Source organism: Pinus tabuliformis, chromosome 5_1 (assembly GCF_031772625.1).
Source record: "Pinus tabuliformis cultivar Carrire ecotype Pingquan chromosome 5_1, CPIR1, whole genome shotgun sequence".
Classification (NCBI taxonomy): Eukaryota; Viridiplantae; Streptophyta; class Pinopsida; order Pinales; family Pinaceae; genus Pinus; species Pinus tabuliformis.
In genome coordinates this window covers 10,958,382-10,983,784 of record NC_142305.1, presented here as the reverse complement: position 1 = coordinate 10,983,784, position 25,403 = coordinate 10,958,382, and the positions used below count along the sequence as shown (strand labels likewise).

General features: G+C 40.1%; 1 protein-coding gene across 3 annotated transcripts in view; it reads left to right on the top strand.

Annotated features, from left to right (window-relative positions):
* The window catches only part of LOC149163285 (uncharacterized), a 103,520-nt gene extending 79,654 nt beyond the window's left edge, over nt 1-23,866 (top strand). For all 3 annotated transcript variants that reach the window (XM_089430704.1, XM_089430702.1, XM_089430703.1), the window contains exons 3-5: nt 22,804-22,963; nt 23,055-23,225; nt 23,321-23,866. In XM_089430704.1, coding sequence (XP_089286830.1) covers nt 22,826-22,963; nt 23,055-23,225; nt 23,321-23,419 — 408 coding nt within the window. In that variant the 5' untranslated portion in view covers nt 22,804-22,825 and the 3' untranslated portion in view covers nt 23,420-23,866. The remainder of the gene's footprint in view (nt 1-22,803; nt 22,964-23,054; nt 23,226-23,320) is intronic.
* The last annotated feature ends 1,537 nt before the right edge of the window (nt 23,867-25,403 follow it).

The following is a 25,403-nucleotide window of genomic DNA, read 5'->3' as shown; positions in this document are numbered from 1 at the left end:
ACAATTAAAAAGAAATATTGATTCACCCCCCCTCTCAGTATTTCCAACAACCGCTTGCATATAAGCACCATTTAGGGATGATGGTTGATTGGGGGTTGATTAAGGACCAATGAATGTAAGTTGATCAATGATCACAATTCTTCTTTCATGCGGGAAACACATCACATGAAAGAGAGAAGAGAGAAGAGCTCCCATGACATAAACATAGTCACGACCAAGGAGTAGATTAAAATCTAAAGGGCCTTGGACAACCATCACGTTTATATAGACAATCTTTCCTCCTGAAGTAATAGGCAACTTAGGAAGGATCCTTAACGGTTGATTGGTTCCTCTGTTAAAACTTAAAAGCTAACAGATTTTGGGTGAGAGGGACAAGCTGCGGAGAACCTAAAGCTTGCTCAGCAGTTGAGGACATAATACTAACAGATGCGCCCTCGTCTATGATTGTGCTAGGTACGACCATATGGTAAGCCTGTACTGTAATCTGGAAAGGCACATAAGACAAAAGACGATATCCTGCCAGTCGACTCCAATCAAAAGAAGTGACTAAACTACTTGGAGGGGGTGTCGTAGGAATGTGAGAGCTACCCTCTTGCGCTATGGGAACAGGAGAACTGCTCTCATGCACCTCGGGAACGAGAGGATTTACCTCCAGTTCATTCGAAACTGAAGAAACCAGAAGAACTTGAGCAGTATGAGGTTCACTCTCTATCGGAAATGTACGGCTAATTGAAGGTGAGCCAAGTCTACCGTTTTCTCAACCAATGGTTGGTCGAGAAAGGACGTACGAGACTCACTTTCAGAGAGGGGGCAACCAAGCAACCATTGCTACGGATGTAGCTGATGTAGAAAAATCTTCCAACCAGTCTTGGAAAATAAAATTCCCTTGCATGTTATGTAAGGGTGACCACTCATTCTAGGTGGAGTCATCTTTAAGCTCTTTTCTGACTCTCGAAAAATGAAAAGATTGCCAAGTACTTGTCGTTTCGAACTCGTAAAAGTAAATGAAATGACGTCTACTTAGTATAAGTTTAACCCTTTCCCGGACTGAGATAGACTATTGTACGAAAAAGGAACACCTTAGTCGAACATGGCTAGGAGGTTCTCTTGAATATTGTTTTCTACCTTTTCGGGTTCAAGAGACGATTTACGAAAGGGGACCTTTGGAGTTTTCTTTTCCTCTTATTTTTACCTTTTGAGGCTTTGTCTGTTGCAATAGTCTAAACGACATTAACCTCAGAGGTTTTACCAGGATTGGAAGAGGGTTTCGAAGGAGGATTGGATGCAATATTCGAAATGGATTTTTGCTTCGAAGAAGATTTATTGGAAGTTTGAGACACTGATCCAATAATACCATCGACAAGTGGTACGTCCGGAGATTTAGAAGATGTTGGATCTGTAGATGGCCTCAGAGCATCAGGTAAGAGATCATATAACGTGCTAGATTGGGAATACACCAAATCTAAATATTGGGCATGGGCAATGGCTTGATCTTCAGTAACACAACCTCCCATTGCTATGTTTGCAACAATTTTGTTGACGAATGATTTGGTAAAACATTTAGTGAACAACGCATAAGGTATATCAAACTTGATAAGGCGACGCTGATGTCTCCATTCGTGGATATGATCGGAGATGTGAGTAGAAGTATTCTATTTCAGAGACGTAAGCAGATGGGTACCAGTTTCATAATGAACTGGTATTTGGAAATGAGTAAGGAAGGCCATTGCCAAAGAATTGAAGTCTTGATAGGCACCTCGAGGTAACTTGATGTACCATTTCGCGACAACACCTGTCAAGGTTCATTGAAAAAGACGTAGACGAACAGAGTCTTCAACCCAGGAATTGGATGAACACCATAAGTGGTAAGTCATTACGTGTGCTTGGGGTCTTCTCTAGATTTTCTTTTGAACTTTGTGCAATTGCCAGGAATCTTAGTGGGAACTGGAGGCCAATAAGGCGAATAAAGTATTGGATCATTAGTGAGCCTCGACACATTCGATAGTTCCAACGTTGCTAGAAATGGCAATTGCGGGTTGAAAGGCATGGAAGGCCTTTGATAAGGCCTAGCTTGCGGATTCCATCCTTGCTGGTATGGGTTTTGCCCCCAAAGTGGCGAATTTTGACCATAAGGAGCTTGATATTGCCCCCACTGAGGGGTACCTTGACCATAAGGTGGATTCTGCCCCCACAAAGGTGGGTTTTGACCAGCGTAAGGTTGATATTGACTTGCCATAGGCCATTGAGAACCATAAGGTGGATAAACAGTTTGCGCGACATATGGATTATAAGGTTGCTGTTGCAACTGTTGGCCCTGCTATTGCAGGGGTTGACCTTGTGGCTGCAAGGGTTGACCTTGTTGATATAAAGGTTGGTTTTGCTGCTGCAAGGGCTGTCCTTGCTGCTGCAATGGTTGTTGGTAAGGCCCTTGCTATACATAAGGTCCTTGTTGAACGAAAGGTTGCTGCTATACATAAGGCTGCTGTTGGTAAGTTCCTTGCGGAACCTGTTGAGTTCTAGTTTGGTACTAATAAGTTCCAGCTTGACCAGCTGCCCCAAATGAGGGATTTGAACCAGGCTGCATCTGGGGGCCTGCCTGTTGAGTAAAGGGTGGATTCTGAGGCTGTTGAGAGCCATACGAAGGGTATGGTTGCTGGTAGGGTATCTGAGTCGAAAAGGGTTGTTGATATGGGATCTGGCCTGATCCAGATGGAATTGATGATCCACTAGGATAAGGTACACTACCAACATTTTGACTAGCTCCGGTAGCGTGAGTTTGAGGCACACTCACATAAGGTCCACCTGAAATAGGAGGTACATAAGGCGGAGGTGGTTGTTGCTCCCAGGTAGTGGAATAGGTGGTGGCACATATTGTCCACTTAATGGAGGACCTTGGGAACTTATAGGGACATTGATTGCCCCAATCGTGATTGTCGGTTGTACAGGAACTGACGAAACTGCAGTTGGTACAGGAATTTGGGAGGCCACATTTGAAACAAATGGACTTGAAGTAGGCATGGCGCCCGATGACCAAATGGGATTGTGATATAGTGAAGACGCACTTGGAGTACTTGAAACCAATTGAGCCAATGACGTATAACTAGGTGGAAATATAGGCCCACTGCTTTCAGGGGGTGGTGGAGGTGCAACACTTCCCACAAATGGATAACCTTAAGGTGGAAAGTCATATTCAGAATCATTATCAACACCAGGAGTATGAGTAGTTGAGACTTTTGGATGGCCTTGAGAAGAGGTTGGAAACTCACCTTCTGAAGCCATGGGTGGAAACAATTGGCGAGGAGGAATCCGAGATGGACGTGGAGATAACTCCAAAGGAACACCAGGTTGGTCGTATGGACTATAAGGTTGTTGAGGAGATATAACCAATGGATCAAAAAGTAGATTCAGAGGGAATAAAACAAACCTCTGTGGACTCTCAGGAGTTTCTGGATCAGATTCTTGAGATGATGATGAGTCTCGAGGTGGAGGATGAGAAGCAAGGGGTTGGATGCTTGGGATAATTCCAAGTTCAAGACCTTGGGCTTCAAGTGACTGTGAGAAATCAGGATGAACTCCTTGTGATGACCCTTCAATATCAGATGATGAAGGGGAAATGTAAGGTGAACCCGGTGGTTCAGCCATGATGACCTTTTCTCAAAAACAATAAAAGGGGTGGTTGATTTGAGCTTACAATTTGAAATTTACTTTGACTTATTCAATGAGTTTTATTTTATCACTTTTTCGGACTCGTAAAAAATAAACAAAAAAACGATCCCCAGTGGAGTCACCATTTTGTTGTGAAGGCAAATATCCTTTGTGGACAGAGGCGATCCCTCTCGCTTAATAAGTGGGTCTAGCAACAAACCAAACAATCTAATACTCACTTTCCTAGCTTATGCTTGACAAATGCAATAAGAAAGAGGAACCTACCTCATTCTGATGCTAATCGCTCATTCTTCAGAGATGGCTTTGAATCTTTCGCTCCAGGCCTCGCTCCTAAGTCGTTCTTCACGTCTGGAAACCTGCAAGGAATATCAAAGTACTATACAAGACACGAGAGCATATATAACATATATCAAGCATTAAATACTTAACAGATCAAGGAACATTAAGCTAATTGCATAAATATTTACACAATTATGGAAAGTGAACATCAAATGTATATATTAATAAACTGAAAAGGGAAGCATACAACCTGTGCCTTGATGTTGAGGCCTTCCTTTGGGTTGATGTTCAAGTCCAAGCAAAGACTGTTGAAGCACTCCTTCTCCAAGCTAGAATGGGAAGCATGTAAGCATAATCTCAGCATAGGGATGCAATAATCAATGACCAACCATTTAGGAATGGAGGGGGTGAATTTATAGGAAGGTAGAGGGAGTTAGGGATCCACAAAAGAGGGAAGAAGGTCCACATCTCAAGGGGAAAGTCCATGATGATAAGATCAAGAGGTCCAAATGAGAGAGCTCGACCATATCAACAACAACCAATATCCATCTCGTTGTTCTCGAAGGTTCTAGTGAGCAAAGCTTCTCCTCCAGTTTGGGAAAACCTGCTAGAAGGAGGCCAGCGCGAGCTTTCCTATGAAAACTTGTGTTGGCAACGCGAATGTCTAACTAAGCAACCTGCCATCAGCACGGGCAGGTAGTGGAGAAAAATGCGTTGATGCCAAAAATTAGGTTTTAAGGCAATTTTCTCCAGAATGATTTCAGGGCAGCTTTCCTTTGATTCTTCAGGGAGGTTTTGGTCTGTATATCATGATGGATATTCTACATAGTAGTCAATGTTTTAGCACTTCGGGATATAGCACGGGAAGTGAACGAGAGACATGAAAAAATACTATGTAACAGTTGCATCGCTAAAAGATCACATCTTGTGCATAGTAGCAAAAAAGACTAGCTCATATATTCTTAGAGAAAACGAAAACGAGTGGAGGAGTCTCTGTTTATATGAGAGCTATCTCACTCATTTTTATAAAAATTACAAGTAAAGCCCTAATTACAAGTTTATTTTAATTGTTCCACAAGATAGATGTTACAAGCCAACCTCATAGCTCAAAAACATAACAAAAGATGCCATAAATGCCCACACATGTAGGACCTCCTCAACTATGATGTCATCCTCCAAATGAGCTTGAAATGCCACAACTGTCATGTGGGCTAATGAGTGCTCCATACTCCAAGATGTAGCTCCCAGATCATGGGCATGCCTCCAAAGTGCCTCCATACCAATATGTCATCTACATGGTGCCTAATGTCACCCCCTAAAGGGAAAGAGGGGTGACGTGGCACTCTCCAACTCAAGCATTGGGGCTAATAAGTAATGTGCAAGCCTTCCCCTTCCATCTCAAGGATAACCATCATCATCTGGGTTATCGAGCAAGCAACCCCCATCAAATAGTGCCAAGGCTAGCTTGGGAGCATCTTGGGTCCATTGGGCACATCATCGACATATCCAACACCAAGCTTCATGGGCTCAACTTTTTAGCATTTGTGGGTACCTTGAAGTGTCAAGCATCATGTGGGGTCCTCAAGTAGCCCAACGCTCTGCTTTGGATAGACAACATTGCATTGACAAGGTCACATCCTCTCTTTGGAATGGGTAAAATGAGCTCTGCAATGCTATTGAGAAAAGTGTTACCGATCTTTTTAGTAGGGTTGCTAAGGCCCCAACAACCTTGCTAGATGGGCACACACAGGGTAAGGACCCACAATCACCTCAGTCCAATCCCCCACTCTTTAGGCCCAACACCCCGTAAACAACCAAGGGAGGAGTCCCAAAATACCCCCCAACAACTCCGGTCTATGTTTAGTGCCTTATGAAGTCAATGGAGTGGAGTTATTTTTGATCTGTCAGCTGACCTACATAAAAACATCTCTACAAACAGATTTCCAACAACAAATGTTAGTAGCGAAAATAACTCAAAATTATGTTATGGTTTTGGTATACTAAATTTATCCTAACCAAATATGTAATTATGTGTTAGTTCAGATGCATGGTTAAGGAGTTATAACTGAAAATAACTTCTTGTTTGTGTGATAGACTATAAAATTTGCATAAAGTATAGGGACTATTTTATCTTTATTAGCCAATCCACAATGTCAAAAGTTAAAACACCTCTAGAGAGTTACCACAAAGTGCGTGATGGCTAGAGAGCGATTATGGAGGCTTTCAAGCCTCTATTAAATTGTGACTTGATTCATATTTTTGGGTTATGTTTATGTTGTTTCTTTGTAGACAGTTTTAGGCTCGGGAACTGTGCCCAAGTAAGTAAAGGAATGTCCAATGAATTCAATAGATTATGAGCAAGCTCAAGCTCAATAAAAGTACAGAGATATTTACAATAATAGAAACATCAAGTTTCTATGTAGAATAAGGAAACAATCAGTTTCATCTAAGAAACTGCTAAAAGAATAAAAAATAGTAACAGCTAAAAGAATGAGCATTAAATACTAAATAGGAATATTCTAATACCCTCCCTTAATGCTCAATCTATTTACAACACCAATAGACCCTCTGAATTTGACAAATTTATCAGGACCAAGAGGCTTGGTGAAGATGTCAGCGGGCTGCTCTGTTGTGGGAACATATTGCAACTGAACTGAGCCGTCTTCAACAAGCTGGCGAATGTAGTGGCAATGAGTTTCGACATGCTTTGTTCTTTCATGAAAGACCAGATTTTTGGCAAGTTTGAGAACTCCCTGATTATCACAAAACAAAGAAGTAGGCCCAGTCTGGGAAACATGCATATCTGCAAGCATACGTCGAAGCCAAACTGCCTCACAGGATGCCTTAACTGCTCCCCGATACTCTGCTTCTGTTGAGGAGAGAGCCACTCCCTGTTGCTTCTTACTAGTCCAAGTAACAGCACCGGATCCTAGACTAAACACATACCCAGCTGTAGATTTACGGTCATCAACCGAACCGGCCCAGTCAGAATCAGTGTAACCACTGAGTATAGGATTGGAACTGCGAGTATATAGGAGGCCATAATCAGAAGTACCACGCACATATCGTAGCACACACTTTGCTGCTATCCAATGATCAGCTTTAGGAGATGACATAAATCGAGAAATATAGCTGACTGCAAAACTGATGTCAGGTCTGGTGGCAGTAAGATAGATGAGACTGCCCACTAGTTGCCTGAATAAAGTTTCATCCACAAGGGGAGAGGATGACTGTGTTGAAAGTTTGAGCCCTGGTTCCATAGGAGTCGTGGCAGGTTTGCAATCCTGCATTCTGAACCTGTCCACAAGATTTTTGGCATACTTGGACTGAGAGAGAAAAATATGATTTTCAGTCTGCCAAACTTCAACCCCTAGAGAGTAATGAAGAAGTCCCAAGTCTGTCATCTCAAAAGTTCTGCATAAATCTTGTTTGATCCCATGGATCAAATGTGCAGAGCTGCCAGTAATGATGAGGTAATCCACATAGACAACCACAAGCAAGATATCATCACCAGTATGCTTGATATACATGTTTGCATCAGATGGGCTCCGCTGAAAACCCTGATCTGTCAGGTACTGATCAATTTTCATGTACCAAGCCCGAGGAGCTTGCTTCAATCCATAGATTGCTTTAGCTAATCGACACACTTTCTGTTCTTGACCAGCAACCTTGAAGCTTGGAGGCTGCGTCATGTAGACTTCTTCTTGGAGATCACCATTTAAGAAAGCACTCTTTACATCCATCTGATGAACTTTCCAATTGAACTGAGCTGCTAGGGCAAGAGCAAGCCTTATGGTACTCATCTTGGCTGTAGGAGCAAAAGTCTCTTCATAGTCGATGCCTTCCTTCTGTGAGAACCCTCGAGCCACAAGACGAGCTTTATACTTGTCTATGGTTCCATCAGCTTTGTATTTTACTTTATACACCCATTTGCAGCCTATGGGCTTTTTTTCGGCTGGAAGATCAGAAAGTGTCCAGGTGTGATTCTTTTGAAGACTCTGGAATTCGGCTTCCATAGCCTGTTCCCACTCAGATGTACCCTTAGCCTCTGAATAGGTTTGAGACTCAAAGATACTGTGAAGGTTAGCCATAAGAGCAAAATTGACTGTAGATTGTTGTTTGTTCTTATGTCTAGAAGTTCTACCTTCAAGAAGCTCATTATCTCGGAGATCACCAATGGTTTTAGCCCACCATTTAGGCCGAAGAGTAGAGGAACCAATATCAGGAGGAGGTGGAGAGGTCTCAAGAGCAATAGGGGCAGCAAGAGGAGGGTTATTTTCTGGAGGAAGCTCAGATAGAGTATTATCAAATACTGATGCTACATGATCCCTCCCATCAGGTGGACCGACCGGAAGGAGAACACTGTGAGGCTGATCCTCAGAATACTGCTCAGAGGAAGAAGACTGAAAGAAACCTTTGTCTTCATCAAATACTACATCCCGACTGAAGCTAAGACGACCGGTGGCTATATCTATCAGTCTATAGGCCTTGTGATGATCACTGTAACCTGTCATCATGAGTTTCTGGCTTTTGGAATCCAACTTAGAGCGCTTAGCAGGTGGAATCCAAACGTATGCAACTGAGCCAAATACTTTGAGGTGACTGATCTTAGGCTTACGGCCAGACCAAACCTCTTCAGGGGTCTTCCCTTTAACAGCCTGAGTAGGTGATTGGTTAAGAAGATAAACAACAGTAAATACTGCTTCAGCCCAGAATTTGTTTGGAACACTCCTGTGTTGTAACATGGAACGAGCCATTTCAACAACCATGCAGTTGCGACGCTCGACAACACTGTTCCGCTGAGGAGTGTAGGGAGTGGTTAACTGACGTTTGATGCCATGAATATCACAAAAGTTGGCAAAAGCTGAAGAACAAAATTCCCCCCCATTGTCGGTCCTAAGGGTCATGATGTTACAGCCAGACTCTTTTTCAACTATGGTTTTAAACTTCTGAAAAGTACTAAGTGCATCAGATTTATTTTTGAGAAAATACACCCACATCTTTCTACTGAAATCATCAACAATAAGTAAAAAATATTTGCAAGCAGTGATAGAAGCTGTATTCATAGGACCACAAATATCAGCATGAAGTAACTGGAGTACCTTAGATGCGCGCCAAGATTCTCCATCCTTGAATGAAGACCGATGTTGCTTTCCCGCTTGACAGGCGCTGCATACCCCCAACTGCTGAGTCTGTATATCAGGTAATCCTGACACAAGTCCTTCTCGAGAGAGCTGAGAGAGATACTGCATATGTAGATGCCCATATCGCTGATGCCATAGAGTGCTGATGGGAGAGACACGTGCTGCTAGAGCCACTTCTGGAGAGTCACCAGTGTCAAGTAGTCTGAATAGACCATGGTCTTCTAGGCCAACAGCAACTGTTAGACTAGTCTCCCTATCAATGATGGAGCACTTGTGTGCACTGAACACTATATCAAGCTGAGGAGAATTCCTCATAATCTGGCTGACAGACAGCAGATTAATTTCCATACCAGGAACATAGTATACATTCAGAAAGATGAGTGTGCGTCCACCAGACTGGATTTGAACTGTACCTCTGCCATTTACTGTGTACTTTTCACCTCCGCCAAATACCACGGAATCACTGAAAGGTGAAAAGTCAATAAACCAGTCACGCCTGTGAGAGAAATGGCGTGATGCACCAGAGTCAATGTACCAGGCAGAGGAAGGAACATGATCTGAAGACCTTTTAGCCATAAAGGCGTAAAAGGCAGAATCTGTCTGCTCGGAATGTTCTGCAACATTTGCTGTCTGATGGGGCCCTCCCTGTTTCTTCTGTTCAGAAGCAATCCTCTGTCGGCAATCTTTCTTCATGTGACCGAACCTGTGACAGTAATTACACTGCACACTTTTCTTCCTAGTAGGATCAAAAGGCTGAGAAGAGCCTTTCTGCTGAAAGTACTGAGAGGACTGATATTTTGCAGCAAATGCATTTTCCGAGGACACTGATGAAGCACCACTGCCAAACTGCTGTTTCCACCGATCCTGTTGCAGGAGTTTGGTGCATAAGTCTGGAAACTTCAGATCAACATTTGTGGTGGTAATGTTGAGTGTTTCTATGAAGTGTTCATAAGATTTTGGTAGACTTTTCAAAGTAATGACTACCATATCTTCTTCCTCCATGGTCCGACCAATGGCTTCGAGCTAATCTCGAATGTCTTTAATTTTGTTGAGATGTTCCTGTAGAGACATATGTTCATCCATCATGATGGAGAACAACTGATTTTTGAGAAAAAAAGCTCTGCTTTTGTCAGATGTCTCGTGCAGTTCTTTCAACTGTTCCCAGATCTCGGCAGCTAACTTGCCAGAAGGAATCTGTGGTAACTGATCATCAGTGACAGAGAGCTTGAGAAGCATAACAGCCTCTCGATTTCGATCATCAAATTTATCTTGATCGGTACCAGCTGTACCGGGACGAAGCTCTTTGCCCAAAATGAGCTGATCAAGACGCCTGTATTAAAATATGGTCAACATTCTTTGTTTCCAAATGTTATAGTTGCTGCCATTAAAGCGTTGATTTCCTTCTAACATCAGATTGGTGAGTGTGGCCATTTGCACGTTTCTCAAGACACAAAATACAGCAAAAAAAAACTCTGGCACGGATTTCAATGAAGATGTCGGCTGTACTGGACAAAATTTGGACAGGTGCTGGAAACTAGAAAACTGACTGCAATAACCCACGGATCAGAAAACTTGCTTAACACGTACAGTGCTGTGTTAACATCGGGATGACCAAAAAAATGTTGAACCGACAGCTGAAGAGGGTTGACTGTACGAGCCAACACTTGATGCTGGAGAGATAGATATTGAATCACGGCTCAGAACCTGCAGGTTAAATATATCGATGGTGCAATATTAAAGAGGGAGCCGCCCGCAACACGCACACCATAAAACGAGCCACATCCCAAAAGTGGCAACACGCACACCATAAAACGAGCCACGTCCCAAAAAAAACGCTGATAATAAACCGATCCCGCTGATAACGTCGCGTTCACTGTATACAAGACAGCCTTCCTTTATTCCCGACGCCGAGGAAATTTCAAGACAGTCAACTGGGATCAAGAATCAAACTCTACAGAACTCGTAGATTTGTTGCAAAGGAAAAATCAACAGCGGTTTCACGGAAAAAATTCGAGGCACAGACGATTTTGCGTATTCTGCGTATTCACTATTCGGCTTCAACGATTTGTCATGCACCGGTTTTGGACGCGTCGGGAATTGAGCACCCCAGTCAGAAATACCCTGGGAATTCACTGTTTTGAACAGTAGAGTTTACATAAAACTGCCTTCGTTCTGATCGGAAGCTTAAGAACAAGCTTAGAAGCCTCGCGAATTTAATTGCGGAGGAGCTGTAAATATATTTCTCAATACCTGCCACGATCCCGCTTTGGTCTCGATCCCGTCAGATTCTGCGGATTTTCTCGATGCCACGGATTGGCCACCGCCGCTGCATGAAACCCTTATGAATGAACGCAGTGGCCTCAAGCCGATATTTGGGCCCGAGATCCCACTAGATCCGATCTAAAACGCCCGCAGAACAGTTCTGGAGAATCGGAAAAACCTGATAAATAGCAAGGGGAATTTGAATATGACTGCACGTCCTGTCCTTAAATTCTGTGGAGATCTTGCTGCATGAGAACACGACAGAGACGCAGGAGAAGAATCCAATTCTGTATCGAGATAGACGACTGTAAGCTTTTATCACAATGAGCAAAGCCGAGGCTAAGACTCAGTGAAGGCTACCTGGCTTACAGAGGGCTCGACCTTAGAAAGGGATGAAAGAAAGACCTCGAGAAATTAGAATGCAGAGAGAATAACTGTTCAAGAAGTCTCTTTTTCTGGCTCTGATACCATAAAGGAATGTCCAATGAATTCAATAGATTATGAGCAAGCTCAAGCTCAATAAAAGTACAGAGATATTTACAATAATAGAAACATCAAGTTTCTATGTAGAATAAGGAAACAATCAGTTTCATCTAAGAAACTGCTAAAAGAATAAAAAATAGCAACAGCTAAAAGAATGAGCATTAAATACTAAATAGGAATATTCTAATAGTAAGGATTTATTTGAATGGATGATAGATGAATCAAATCATTCACAAGTACATATATCGGTATCTTAAAGATTTCAGTACTAACAACATGTAAATCTTTAAATGTTTATGATAGATGAAATAGAAGATATCTGATAATTAAATATCCTTCCTGAATATTTATATTATCAAATAAAGAAGAGGCGTATAGAAAGATTTCTATAGCTAACACTTATACATTTGAGAGATGACAAAAGGCAATAATTTAATGATGTAGAGGTACTAATTTAAACAAACTGTTTAATTAGCTAATCTCAGTGATGATAATAACTTTGCAGGGGCTATCAAGGAGGTCAAAACTCAACCTAGCCTTACCCAGTACTTCTATTTTACCTCAAATATATGAAGAATAACAAAAATGATTACACAAAGGAGACTCACATGAACACAAATGCTGCTAGAAACTGAAGCCAGAAGCCTTTGATTATCTTCAAGATTTCCAAAATACAATAATGTCTCTGGTTCTATCAAAGTATCAACCCCTTCTACTTTGAATTACAATGTATTTATAGAGTGTAATTAAAAAAAAACTTATCTGTTACAATCTTTTACAATAAAATAAAGTTTATCCAAACCATCCAAATTGATTTGGATAATTCTAATCAATACAACTCAAAATAGAAATTTTGGCACTGTTTTAGTGGAGTTTGCACACTATTCGAGCATCTAGTCTCTAACTACTACTTTTAAATCTGATTCCGTTGATTCTGCTCCTGCTGCTTTGCCCAAAACCTGCCTTTAAATCTGCTTTTTGTTCATTCAATAAGTTCGTGGAACTTATCCAACTTATCATCATCTGGATATGAAAATTTTATTACTTTCCTGAATGTTTCATCTACTTCAGTGTATTTTTCAAATGTAGGCTTGTTTACAAAGAGATGGTGAATTTCATATGAAATGAATAAATCATTTTCTAACCCTTGGAGAAAAGTTTTACCACCAACATTTCCTTTTACTTTAGCAAATTTGGAGTTGTCTATTGCTATGTCGTGAAGTTTCTTTTGATAATTTTCCTGCTGGATCAATTGGCCATGAGAATCTCTTAGTGATGGAAGTCCTTTTTGCTGCAAAACATAAAACTTTTTATGAAACCTCTTGATCTAAACTTCTAGGTTATGACACTTGTTTTCTAGCTGTAGCATTAAATTTCTCTTTGTCAATACTTTTCTGACTTCAAGGACTGCATCCGTCTTGTTTTCAATACCCATTTCTTCAAGTTCTTCTTTTGTTTTTGAATACAAAACTTTGATAATTTTTGTTGCTTCTCTAGGCTTGTTGTCCAGTTCCTCTTTGATCTCGACAATCGTTGCTTTTGCCTTTTGTACCAGCTGCTCCTTTTCAAAAATGATTTCTATTGATGTCCAAATATCTGAATAGCTGAATTTATGTCTACCCAAATCTTCTCTTTAGCTTCTGCCAGATTCTGTGCACTAACTGACTCATCCATATACTTTTCAAGTTGTCTAGTGAGCCTGAAATTCTTTTGTACTTTTGCAAGATATGCATTATCTGCCTTGATTTTATTATTTTCTTCCCTCTAAAATGATGCCTTCAGTTTCTCAATTTCAATGTTTAGTGATAGATCTCCCATAGCCTTGGATATCTATTCAGTTGAGTCTTGGCTGGTTGACCCTATTTCTGCTGTAGAAATCCCTGCAATTACTTGCTGCTCTTTTTCCTTCAAAAGATCTCCCATGTTTGCTTCCATTTTCTGAATTTGGATCTTCTGCTCTACAATCATACACAACATATTATCCGTTTCCTTCTCTAATTGCCTTGCTTCCTGAGCTTGAGGATGCTCTGTTGTAGGCAATTTCAGTTGTTTTCTTAATGCTTGAATGCCTGCGTTTCTGTTCTTAATTATTTTTTGAGCAACATTGACATCATTAGGATCTAATCCTAATTTGATTACAAGATCTAAAGCTTTTATTCTTGTATCCTTTTCTAAAGATGACATCTTTTCTAATTTAAGCTGAGAATGAACATTATTTAAAGATGACTGCAGCTTTGAAGTTGCCATGGCAGAACTTGTCAAGGAAGACTAGATCATCTCACCATTCTATTTATGTAGATCAATTTGATCTATGGGATGAATCTGTTTTGTGTCAAAAGAGAACATTGAAGTTTTGTAATCTTCTGTTGTTCTTGGACTTGGGACATTTGGCTCAAGAAATGCCAATTGAAATTGTCCTCTGTTAGGGTCTAATGTAGACAATAATCTAGTTTGAGTAGTAGAGGTCTGTTTCCAAAACTCCGAATAGGTAGCAGTCTTTAACATTTCATTCTTCTTCTTCATTTCTCTGAACCTAGCAAAAATACTTTGTTGATCAGTAGAAGGGGAAGTAGATGGATCAAGAATTGTTTCTTCAGTTTGCTGCAGAGAAAACACAGGCTTGCTTGATAACAAAATTGTAGTAGACATTGTTAGCCACCACCTGTGGGTGGTGTATATAGGAGAAATTTTTCTCCTAGATGGTCCTCAACCAGTAGCCAACAACCCCTTGCAGCCACCAGATAGCTCAATGTGCCATTATCTTTGCCGCCTGAGCCAGCCATGTGGTCCCTCGTCCACTTGGTATGATTGTATGTTTGAAGGTGGGGCTCCTGACCACGAAGGTATGACTTTTCATTTCTATAGCTAAGTAAATTTCCTTACTTGTCATGGGCACTTTTGGGCATGGATTGGTGGGGGGATTCAGCGGAAAGTGTGGGCTAGGTCTTTATTCTTGCCTCCATTGCCCGATTCTATGGTTAACCTTGTATCGTAGCCCCATGGGATCTCTTTTACTGGCCACTAGCTTTAGGGTTGGCAGTGTTGCACTACTCAGGAAATCTTGACTTTGGTTGCGTGGTTCCGCTTCCTAACACTACATATGTCACCTCTTCAACTAATTTTAGCCCCATTCATCTCTTTTCCCATTCAGGTCCAAATGTGTCCACTAGGTCCACATAGGGTTAGCCTCCCCCTCCCCTTGTCCACACCTTGGGTCTGGCCTAGAACGATGTCCTAGAGGTTGATGCAGCTAAAAAGAAAAGAAATAACATAATTTGACCACTCTCAATAGGAAATGTACCACAAAATGAAAAATATGGTCGGGACATACAAATTTAGCATGTGGGAAAAAGCGAAACATGAGCTCTACCCCTTATCAATGGCCATGACCCTGGTTCCTATGGGCCCTAGATGAGCCCCCCTCCATCATTAAGGAAACCATGATTGTTCCAACCATTGGTGGGCGATGAGCTGCCCCACCTTAAGGGGGTATCCACTACTATATACTACACATCATGCTCTCATTCCATGGCCATGACCTTGGTTCCTATGGGCCCTAGATGAGCCCCCCTCCATCATTAAGAAACCGATGATTGTTCCAACCCCTGGTGGGCGATGAGCCGCCCCACCTTAAGGGGTTATCCACTGCTATATACTGCACAACATGCTCTCATCCCCTGGAGCCCCGAGAAGTCATGAAGAAAATCAATCAAAGGCAAAATGCATATGAAGAAGGGTGGAAAAACAAAGGTCGGGGTAACTCATGTACCACGATTTTCTTCCTCATACACTCACATGCCTAGTTGTGGGCTTCCCCTATTATTGCTATCCTTGCATCATGACATGTGGTCTTCCCTGATCCCCAGTCCATCCTGATTTCCTTGATTGCCACTCCATTCCATTATTATCATTTTCCACTTACCACTTTAAGGATGTACCACAGACATGTCACCCCCTTTAAAGGTTGAAACGACCTAATAGGGTCCTTGATTAACCACCCTATTGAGCTTGGAGACACTTGTACATGCCAAAGCCCACTATGGAAGGGCATGCCACCATGAAGTGCCCCATTGATTCCTTGACTTGTAAGCTCTTTTACTTGATTATTCTGATGATTTGTTGTATTGGAGGACAAGGGGACGCATTCGATTTTATGTAGGATTGTAGGTGCATCTCCATTTGGGGCTTGGTCTCCCAATACGGGGTCCTAGCCCTCCAAAGGGCCACATTGACACTTGTAGGGTGAGTGTTGAGAGCCATGGGCCTCCACCATAGCAGAGAGTACTTCATGGATCCGCAACCCCACTCATTGATTGATCATGTTCCACCTTTTTGGATGAGTATGATGCACTTGGTTCACCATGCCCAGCCGACTCCACACATGCACCGTACACTTGGCAGATGTTCGAGGGTCCAAAGGATGTCTCCTGCTACAGAGGGAGGGCTTATGTCATCATCCTAGCCCTTACAGATGGTATATAGGCATTTTTCGATCCAATTGGAGACCCATGAGGATATCCTTGTGCCCCCACACCCACTTAGGAGCACCACAGGTTCTTGCTTGGAAAACAAGGGGCCAACCCTCTGTCCACTATGTTCGGAGTCCAGTTCTTCGTCATGGTACCCCTTGGACTTCATTAGGCCTCCTCCAGTGAACATGTTAAGTCCTTATTTTGTGGAACCATATCCCATGTTTTGTAAACACCTATGTATATGAGCTTGAAAGTATCTACTTCTATCATGTGTTGCTGCTTAACAACAATAATAGCACTCAGTTATTCCTTGGATGTATGTATTTGAGCTCGGAACTATCTCCTGCTGTCATGTGTTGCTGGTTAATGACAATAATTGGCCTCAGTTATTTGATGGACACACAATCTTCGCGTAAGAAGAATATAAATAGAAGTGAGCTGCATTTGAACCCCTTGTTCTAGCCATCAAAAGTTAGCAGTGACATTCTCATTACATACCTCATAAATATAGGATTTGCACCACTTAGATTGTTTGGATCAATGAGATCTGGCTGGACATCAGACAGATCACTACAGGAAATGCCGAAAGATGTTGAACATGCTTCCAATTGTATGAAAGAAGGACCATCACAGGAAGGCATCCCATCTTTTCAAGAGTTAATAACTAAGTGAGTTTCACATCATCAAAGTATCAATATCCCTGCCTTTCACTGGACCATCCAATCTTGCTGCTCTTGCACCGTTTAAGTGCCCTGTGCAAACCAAGTTTCAAAAACTAAGCCTAGAGTAGATCCATTAACTAGGACAACAAATGAAGCTGATGACATGCAATCCATAATCTAGTTCCCAATTTGCACTCAAAGCCCTATGTGAATCAAAATAACTCTCAGGTATAGATAGTTAGATCTACCCTAAGTCACCTGACACGGGGATTCGGGACACGTAGGATTCGGGATTCGTGGTGTCGGATTCGGGATACGCTGACCCCCCGGAACAGGACACGTTATATATTATTTTATTAAAATATATATATATATATATATATATATATTTAAAAATATATATATATATATATATATATATATATATATATATATTAAAAATTAGATATTATCATATTTCTTACACAAATTTTAATTAATGATGCAAATTTATTGATTTCAAACATAGATCTTCATCTATAGCTATTAGCATGCATAGTACATACAAAATTCAAATAAATGTCAGTGGTACTGGTCACATAAATGATAAATCTATTAAAAATTTAAATCATGATTCATAATTCATAACTGAAAGACAACTTACAACTACAAGATAGTAAGATAAACACACTGACAACTGTAGTTTTCTCATTAAGTCATCAAATCAAAATGTGTTACATAGGTAGTGTTGGTGCAATGCCAATGGCAAATAGAAATAGAAAATATAAAACAACTACAGGTATACAAGCCTCAAGACATCAATCAGCATCAGAATCAGCATCACTGTCCCCATCATCATGGTCCCCACTGCTCTCCTCTACATCCTCCTCCTCCCCTGTATCCATAGTCGGCTTTGCATTTGTTGGTATGGAGGCTGACCCCTCTAAGTCATCAAATCTAACAGGCTCTAGCACTGGATCATTGAGATCCATGTTGGCCAATGCCAACTCAACAATGGTGTCCAGACCCATATCATCAGGAACAACGTTACTTGGGAGCAGGAGCGAAAGCGGGGAGCGGGAGCGAAAACGGGAGCGGGAGCGACATATTCAGAAGCTCTTGGTTTGGTGCTCTTGATTAAATACGAGTTCCATACCCTAATACATGACAAAATTCAATGGAAACATTGCAATCCCCCAATCCTAAAATCCTGAAAAACTGATAAGTCTGCTGGATTTTGAATGAAATCTAAAATTCTACTTTCTCCATATGAAATCCAATGAGGCCGGAACCACTCTCAAACATCCTGAGTCATTTCATGGTAATGTTAAAAATTTAAGTAAAAGGATGAAAATGAAGATTAAGGAGAATGTCACTTTTACTTTAAGAATTTAACATTACCATGAATAGCATATCAATACTAGGGCCTAGACTTGATTATGAAGCTGCCAAAATGCTCTACTCCTTGCTGCAACAACACATATCACTTACCAAATGAAAATATTAATGAGCAAACACGCCCTTTTCATACCCGCGCTGAGCTTAGCGAGTCCTGGAAACCAGACACGTGTCCTAAAATCGCGACACGCCCTCGGACACGACGTGTCCTGTGATTTGGACACGAATCCGGACCGAATCGTGTCGGATTCGCCGGATTCGGGATTCGCAGGGGGTTTAGGACGAATCCGGTTTCCTAGGATCTACCATATGCCTTTGATAAGTTTGTCCTCATAACCATAGCTTTCAAGTTTCAACTTTTGAGTTTTTATAGAGTGTAAGCCTCCATGAGCCATCTATTACTTCATGGATTTGTAGGCCATCCAAAACACCAAATTGTTTTGTGGAAATGGACTTTGAGAAAATCTTCTTCGTCCTTATAGCTATGATTTTAGTTATAATATTACATATGAATTCTGAAGGGGAGTAGTCTTGAAATCCTCAAATGATGCGGAATTATCCTTTTTTGGGATTAGGGATAAGAATGTTGAATTGAAAGCCCCCAAAATCTTCCTTGATTTCCTAGAGTTCTCCGAATCTCGACTACTGTAAAAAATTCTTCTAACATATCATAAAAACCTATGAAGAATTCTATAGTTCAGTCATCTTTCCCTGGACTCTTGTCCTTTTGAAAAGAAGCTAGCACATATTTCATTTCATCCTTTCACTTCTTTAATTAATGAGACATTTTCCTCCTACACAACAAAATTGGGAAGCAGGGAGTAATCTTCATAATCTGTGGTATATTTACTATGCCCTGTTCTTTATATAAACCCACTAAAATAAGTAGCTCCTATTCCTAGCTATCTCCTTAAAGACCTAGTATTGGATCCATCTTCTTTCTGTAATCCTCTATGGTATAAATATTTTTCCAATGATCACAAGGTTTTGAAAGTATTTGGCATATTCATCACCATTGGCACCCATAAAGCCCTACTCTTAAGTCTCCATTGAGCTTCTTTTACTTCTAGTAACATCCTCTTAGTTCTCTCCTTTTTTGTTAAATTGTTCCTTGCATCTTCATCAAATTCCTGTCGAAATTTTGTGCATAAATGGCTGCAATTTGTTCTTCGACGAAAACTAGAGCCCGATTATCCTCTCTTCTCTTAACATGTGCCTAATTTGACACTGCTTTCGTAACTCTTTTTGAGGTTTGATTATAGTTGTAGACTAGCAGATTATGTTAATGAGGCATCATAACCTAACCGTTAAGCCTTCTCCACTAAATTCTTGAAAACCTCATCTTCAAGCCACTTAGAATTTAATTTAAATGGATTTGGAGGCTTACTAAACCTTCTTTGTGGAGTAGAATTAATGATTCTTAGTCACTTCCCACCTTAACTGAGGTCCTTATCCTTGTAGAATATTCATAATTGCTTATGACACTAGATATCTATCAAGCCTTTTGGCTAGCTGTTCCTCTCGTACCCTTAACTTCCACCAAGTAGGAGTACACTTAATAGGGCCAACATCCATCAATTCTACTTGGAATATGAATTTATTCTATATTCCAAGTCTTTTGGAGTAATTAATTTCTTAGGGAAAGGTTGTAGTAATCACGAGAGTAGACCAATCAACCATGCTACGTATCGGTACCATTCAAACCAGAAACAACAAACTGATGTTCCATATAATAGTGATGTAACCTCAATCCAGTCTTATGCTAACAAGTCATTACAAAATTCCAGTGATCAAAATACTATACAGAAGATTAATCTCGGATGGTTTGATCCCTTCTCAGTGCGACAATTTTGTTTGTCACTAAGAAGATCATATCGGCTTGTATCGACGAGGATGACTATTCCGAGAGAGAGACGTTCGAAGCCGAAAAAGAGATCAAGCCTTTTTTCATCGACAAGCTTTGAGGACAAAGCTCTTTGAGGAAGGAGGCAATGTAACGAATAAAATATATATAAATAATGTAAAATAATATAAATGATAATAAGCATAAATAATTATTAGTTAAGTAGTAATTAGGTTGAAGAGGCATGTCTAATTGAGACATGACTCTTCATGAAGAGACACTTGCCTGATATATAAGTAAGCCTCTCGTTCTCATTTGTAAATGATTTTTATTCTTATTCACACATTTAATATATAATATTTGTATCCTCATGGATAAATTCATATTCCAAGTCTTATGAGCAAACCTCTAGAGTTCCCTAATTAGTCCTATTAGAAATGCCCAGTCCTTTAATTTCTTAGGGAAATCTTCCCTAATCTTGTTACCCTTTTTGCTTGCCTCTTGAAGCATTATAATGTCAGGCTTATGTAGGTCCATTAACCTTTCCTGGAAAGTTTTTTGGAGGGCTTACCCAACCATTGGATATCAAGGGATGTGATTATTATTGGATGAATTGTCCAAGGACTTATGTTGCTCAAAGGGCCCCTTAAGGGTTTTTTGTTTCCCCTTAAAGCAATGGAAAAATGAGATTTTCTATCCCTTACTATTTGATAACCCTTCTCCCCTATTTCTTCGCTGAAGCTTCCTATGACCCCATCATTTGCTTCACAATAGGACCTCTTTTTGGGTTGGAGATGGTATCTACAACCCTCAATATCTAGGGTAAAATTTCCTTTAGTTATTAAACTAGGTTTATTCCCAGGTCTTATCAATTCTTCCCTCGGTTCCATACTAAAGATTGACTCCCTTGACGTAGGTTGAAATCCATCTCAAGGAAAACTGAAAGAAGTTTCCAAAACCTCTTCTTCACCTCGAGTTGAGATATCCATGTCCATTTTTCTTTCCATTGAATCCTTGGTTCCATGTATCCCTCCTCCTCCTAAGAGGCCTCTCTAATAGACTTTTGGGCCTTTTCATCACTGCCATTCATCATTTGAACTTCCTTATCCTTGTGTTGTCCAATGCCATAGTTAGATTTCCTTCTCCATTCTTTTTGACGAAATTTTAGAAAGTAATTGCTCATGAAATATCCATAAATGTGACAATTTGAACACTTAAAGGGAATATTTGCATAGTCTAGTGATTGGATATATGTTTGGCTTCCAATTTCAATTTCAGCTCCAACTCCACTAAGATATGTGCAGTTGTATGAGAGGTCTCTGTCTTAAAATGCTCTTCAAATTCTAGAAGTGTCCCAATATTATTCCCCATCTCCTTGAGAACATCGACAGACTCGATTTCTAAAGTTATGCTCAGTAACTTGAGACACACTGGATATAGAGAGGCCACCATTGACCTAGGATCAAACTTCCACATCCATTTATCTAGAGGTAAAGACATCAAACCCTAGAACCACCTTAGCCCATTATCAGCGCAACATCATTTATTGATTGGAAATGGAATACCAACCATTGTATAATGACCATGCACATACCCTTAACAAAGGTCGTCAGACATGTTATATTCACAATGCAAGGTATGATTCAGATATGTGCCTTCCATAAAAACAGTCAGTTAATGTTTTATTGGACATCTTGATAACTTGGTCCGCTTTAGCTTTAAGAGGTTTACACACTTTCAACCTTTTTTACCCACCTTGCAGCCAAACCCCTATCCTCAACTTTGTTTTGAACCATTTCATCGACACCGTGTGCCTTGGCATCCATTGGTCTTTGCTCCTTTTGAATCAATAGTTCAACACTAGTATATTCTACCACTAAGTTAACACTAGTCTACTCCATTTCTACCTCCCTTTGTACCCCAGAAATTGAGGCACCCTTTCATTTCACTTTCATATTTTGTGGAGAAAGACTATGTCGATCTTACACATCATGATCACTACAACCTTTCCAATGTGTTGGAGCCACCTTATAATCTGTCTTGATGTCAGAAGGTTATAAAGGCACTTTTAATGTTGATTTTAATCCATCGTCCCGACTATCACATCTTCTAAAGCCCTTTGCTTGAACCCTAACCAGGGAAGTAAGTTTGTACTAATTGTAAACCACTTAGACCTAGACTCGTCTTTAAGCTTGAAGGTACCATTCCCCAAAGAATGTATGTGCTTGAACATCCACAAAGAATCCTCATCCTCCATGACTTTGCTAAGTCCTAGCTCCGAACCCAAGTCTTGGTAGCTGTGCTTGGTATAACCTGGATTATGTTAATTTTTTTACTGCAAAAGGAAATTATCTCAAAGGATATTAAAATCATTGAATGCTATCATTCGAAGGGGCTTCATGTGGAGGAACCTGTTCAACATTTAGATAATTGTAACACCATCTTGTTATTCTTGAATGTCTCCATATATATATATATATAAACCCCAGATCATTAGAAGTTTGCACATTGCTTTTTGATCCCTTGGTGCTCAATATATCTAGGGTTTAGATGAATCTATGCTAGTTGATAATTTATATATGAATATGACATTTAATTTCTTTATTCTTTGGCAGCTATAATCATAGGTGAACAAATATGGAGAGTACATCTGAAGAGGTTCCCTTGTCTCAAATCTCATTGTGTGCAATCCCTTTCAATGGGCACCAACTTCCCTTTAATGATCAACAACTATTGGATTTCTACGAGCATGCTCTTGCTAGAGCTTTCCAACAAGTAAGAATGATATTGATTGTTGGACTTACTTAACGAAGTGACCAAATCATGTTGTTGAGGTCTATATTTTTGAAGAATGAATGATGTATAGGTTGAGGAGTTGAAGAGAATTAGAAGGTCAAGAAAAGTTGGAACCTGGAAGGGCTCGTGCATGTGCTTTGGTTCTTCTGCCTCATCAAGATTAACATCTATGTCTGTTCGCAAATCTAGTGATGTCTTCAAGAAGAGTGGAGGCAGCCATGGAAGACGACCATCAAGAATGGTGTGCATTAATCTCTTTTCTTTCATGCTTATATTTTTCTCCAATGAACTTTCATAAACCTTATTACTCATTTTAAATTGCATTACTGTATACAGACCTCCATCCAAATTGGTGCTTCAAAGGAAGAACCATTGACTTCAGATGGACTGATGCTGGCTGTTGATAAGTTTCTCACCGCTGAATTCCGTAGGTAGCGAGAATGTATTAGGTTACCATTTGTATATGGTTGAAGAGCTGTATAAAGATGTTTTTCATAGATGATTAAATATTGTTTGAGGAATCTATAAATCGAGAAGAGAGAGATTTTCCAAAGGGGAATGATTTGAGAGAAGTGAAATCCCAGGGCTTCGTAATAAGACCAAAATCTAACCCCAGAGGGAATTGTTGCTCTTGTAGTTGTAGTTATGCCTTCCAATTCTTTTTATTTTTTGTGTAAATCAAGGTTTTTTGGTAAGTTAATTTGTCTCGGTTTTTCATGTGGATCTTTTTCCTTCCCTTGAAAAGATTTGGAGTTGAACTTGGAGTAGGAGGTGTAACCCTTGGGTTGGTTTTCCGCTGTTCTGTTGTAATGATGAAGAATCAGAGACTGTTATAACCACGCATGCTTTACTTCTGAGGTTTTGCTTTATGACAGATTTGGCTATTCATCGTACATGGTTCATTTAGATTACTTATGGTTAAATGTAAAATATGGTTCTGTTTTGAGCATTTTCATTTTTGCATAGGCTTAATGGTTTGGTTGATCTAATCAGCACTAATAAATCTTTTATGTTATTGACTTGTTGATCTTCTCCACCTTCACTTCAAAGCCTCTGTATATATTCAATACTCTATAACCCAACAGGGCAGGCACCATTCTTGTGAATTTGATATAATCAGCTGTGATTCAGCACAAATGAATCTTTTATCTGATTAACTTGTTAATCTTCTCCACCTTCACTTTGAGGCCAGTATTTAGGGATACCTCCTGTTGAGCTGAAAAATCACCAGCTCAGAAGTGGGAGGAACTGCTGTGGTGACAGTAGGCGGCAATCCTGAATTCCACCAGGCTTGCCTTAATGGTGTTGGAGGCTTAATATTTCAAATGCAGGTTTGGGAGGTAACAAGACTCATTAATTTTGACTCTTGACGCTTGGCAGCTATTAACAGTTAATATATAATGTCCATAATTGTTAATTGAACATCTCACATATGATTTTTCCTTTTCCCAATTTCAATTTTAGACACTTGCAATGTTGTTTCCAAATATCAGTTTTGCAACACTGTTTTGTAGGCCCAAGTGTTATTACTTCTTAGGTTCCAACTTTGAGTAGGTCTGGATGTTTCAGTGGAACAGGGCTTCAAATTCCACCCATCCTTTCTAAATTTGCCCCAAAGCCAGAGGGTCTATCACAAACAAATTTTCTAAAGTTAACAGACAACTAGCCCATTTTTTGTCTCTAGCTGTCTCAATTATATTGCTAATGATAATCAGCTAAGCTGCATTATCACTAAGAGCCCTTATCAACCACTTAGCTGCTAGTCCTATCTCTTGAGAGCTGTAGTCATAGGACTCCAATTTGGGAATGACTCAGCAAAGTTGAAGAGCAAAAGTATGACAGCGACTTAGAAAAAGTTGGAAAAAACTCAACATAAAACTAAATAAAGAAAAATTGGTGATAAATACTAAAACTTTTACAAAAGATTGTGAGATTCTTCATTTCATAAAAAGTCTACGTCATAGACATCAAAATAAACATGAAAGCATGTAGATCATTATTATTAAATAATCAAATTTGAAATTTTCTGTGTTACATATATTTCAAATAGTTTAAACTTTACTATATAACAGAATCTAAATTTGTATGCATAGAGTACAACCTCTAAATACCATGGATGATGGACCATTGCACAAATAATAAACAATTGCCAGAAAAAATGAGCTGCCAATATCCACTCCCAGTGCCAATTGGTAACTGCAGTCACTTATGCAGCGCTGTATAGTGTAGTTGTGCTCAATGCTGTGTTCCCTTGAATGCTGGCTTTGTTGGCTCCAGAAACTGACAATGGAGATAATATAATTTCTCTAAATATTGCAACCATTCAAGGAAATGATTCTAAAAGAAATGCTAACTGGATTTTAGGCAGGTTTTCTTTGACATTATTGAGTACAGACTAGCCCCGTCTTTGATAGGAGAT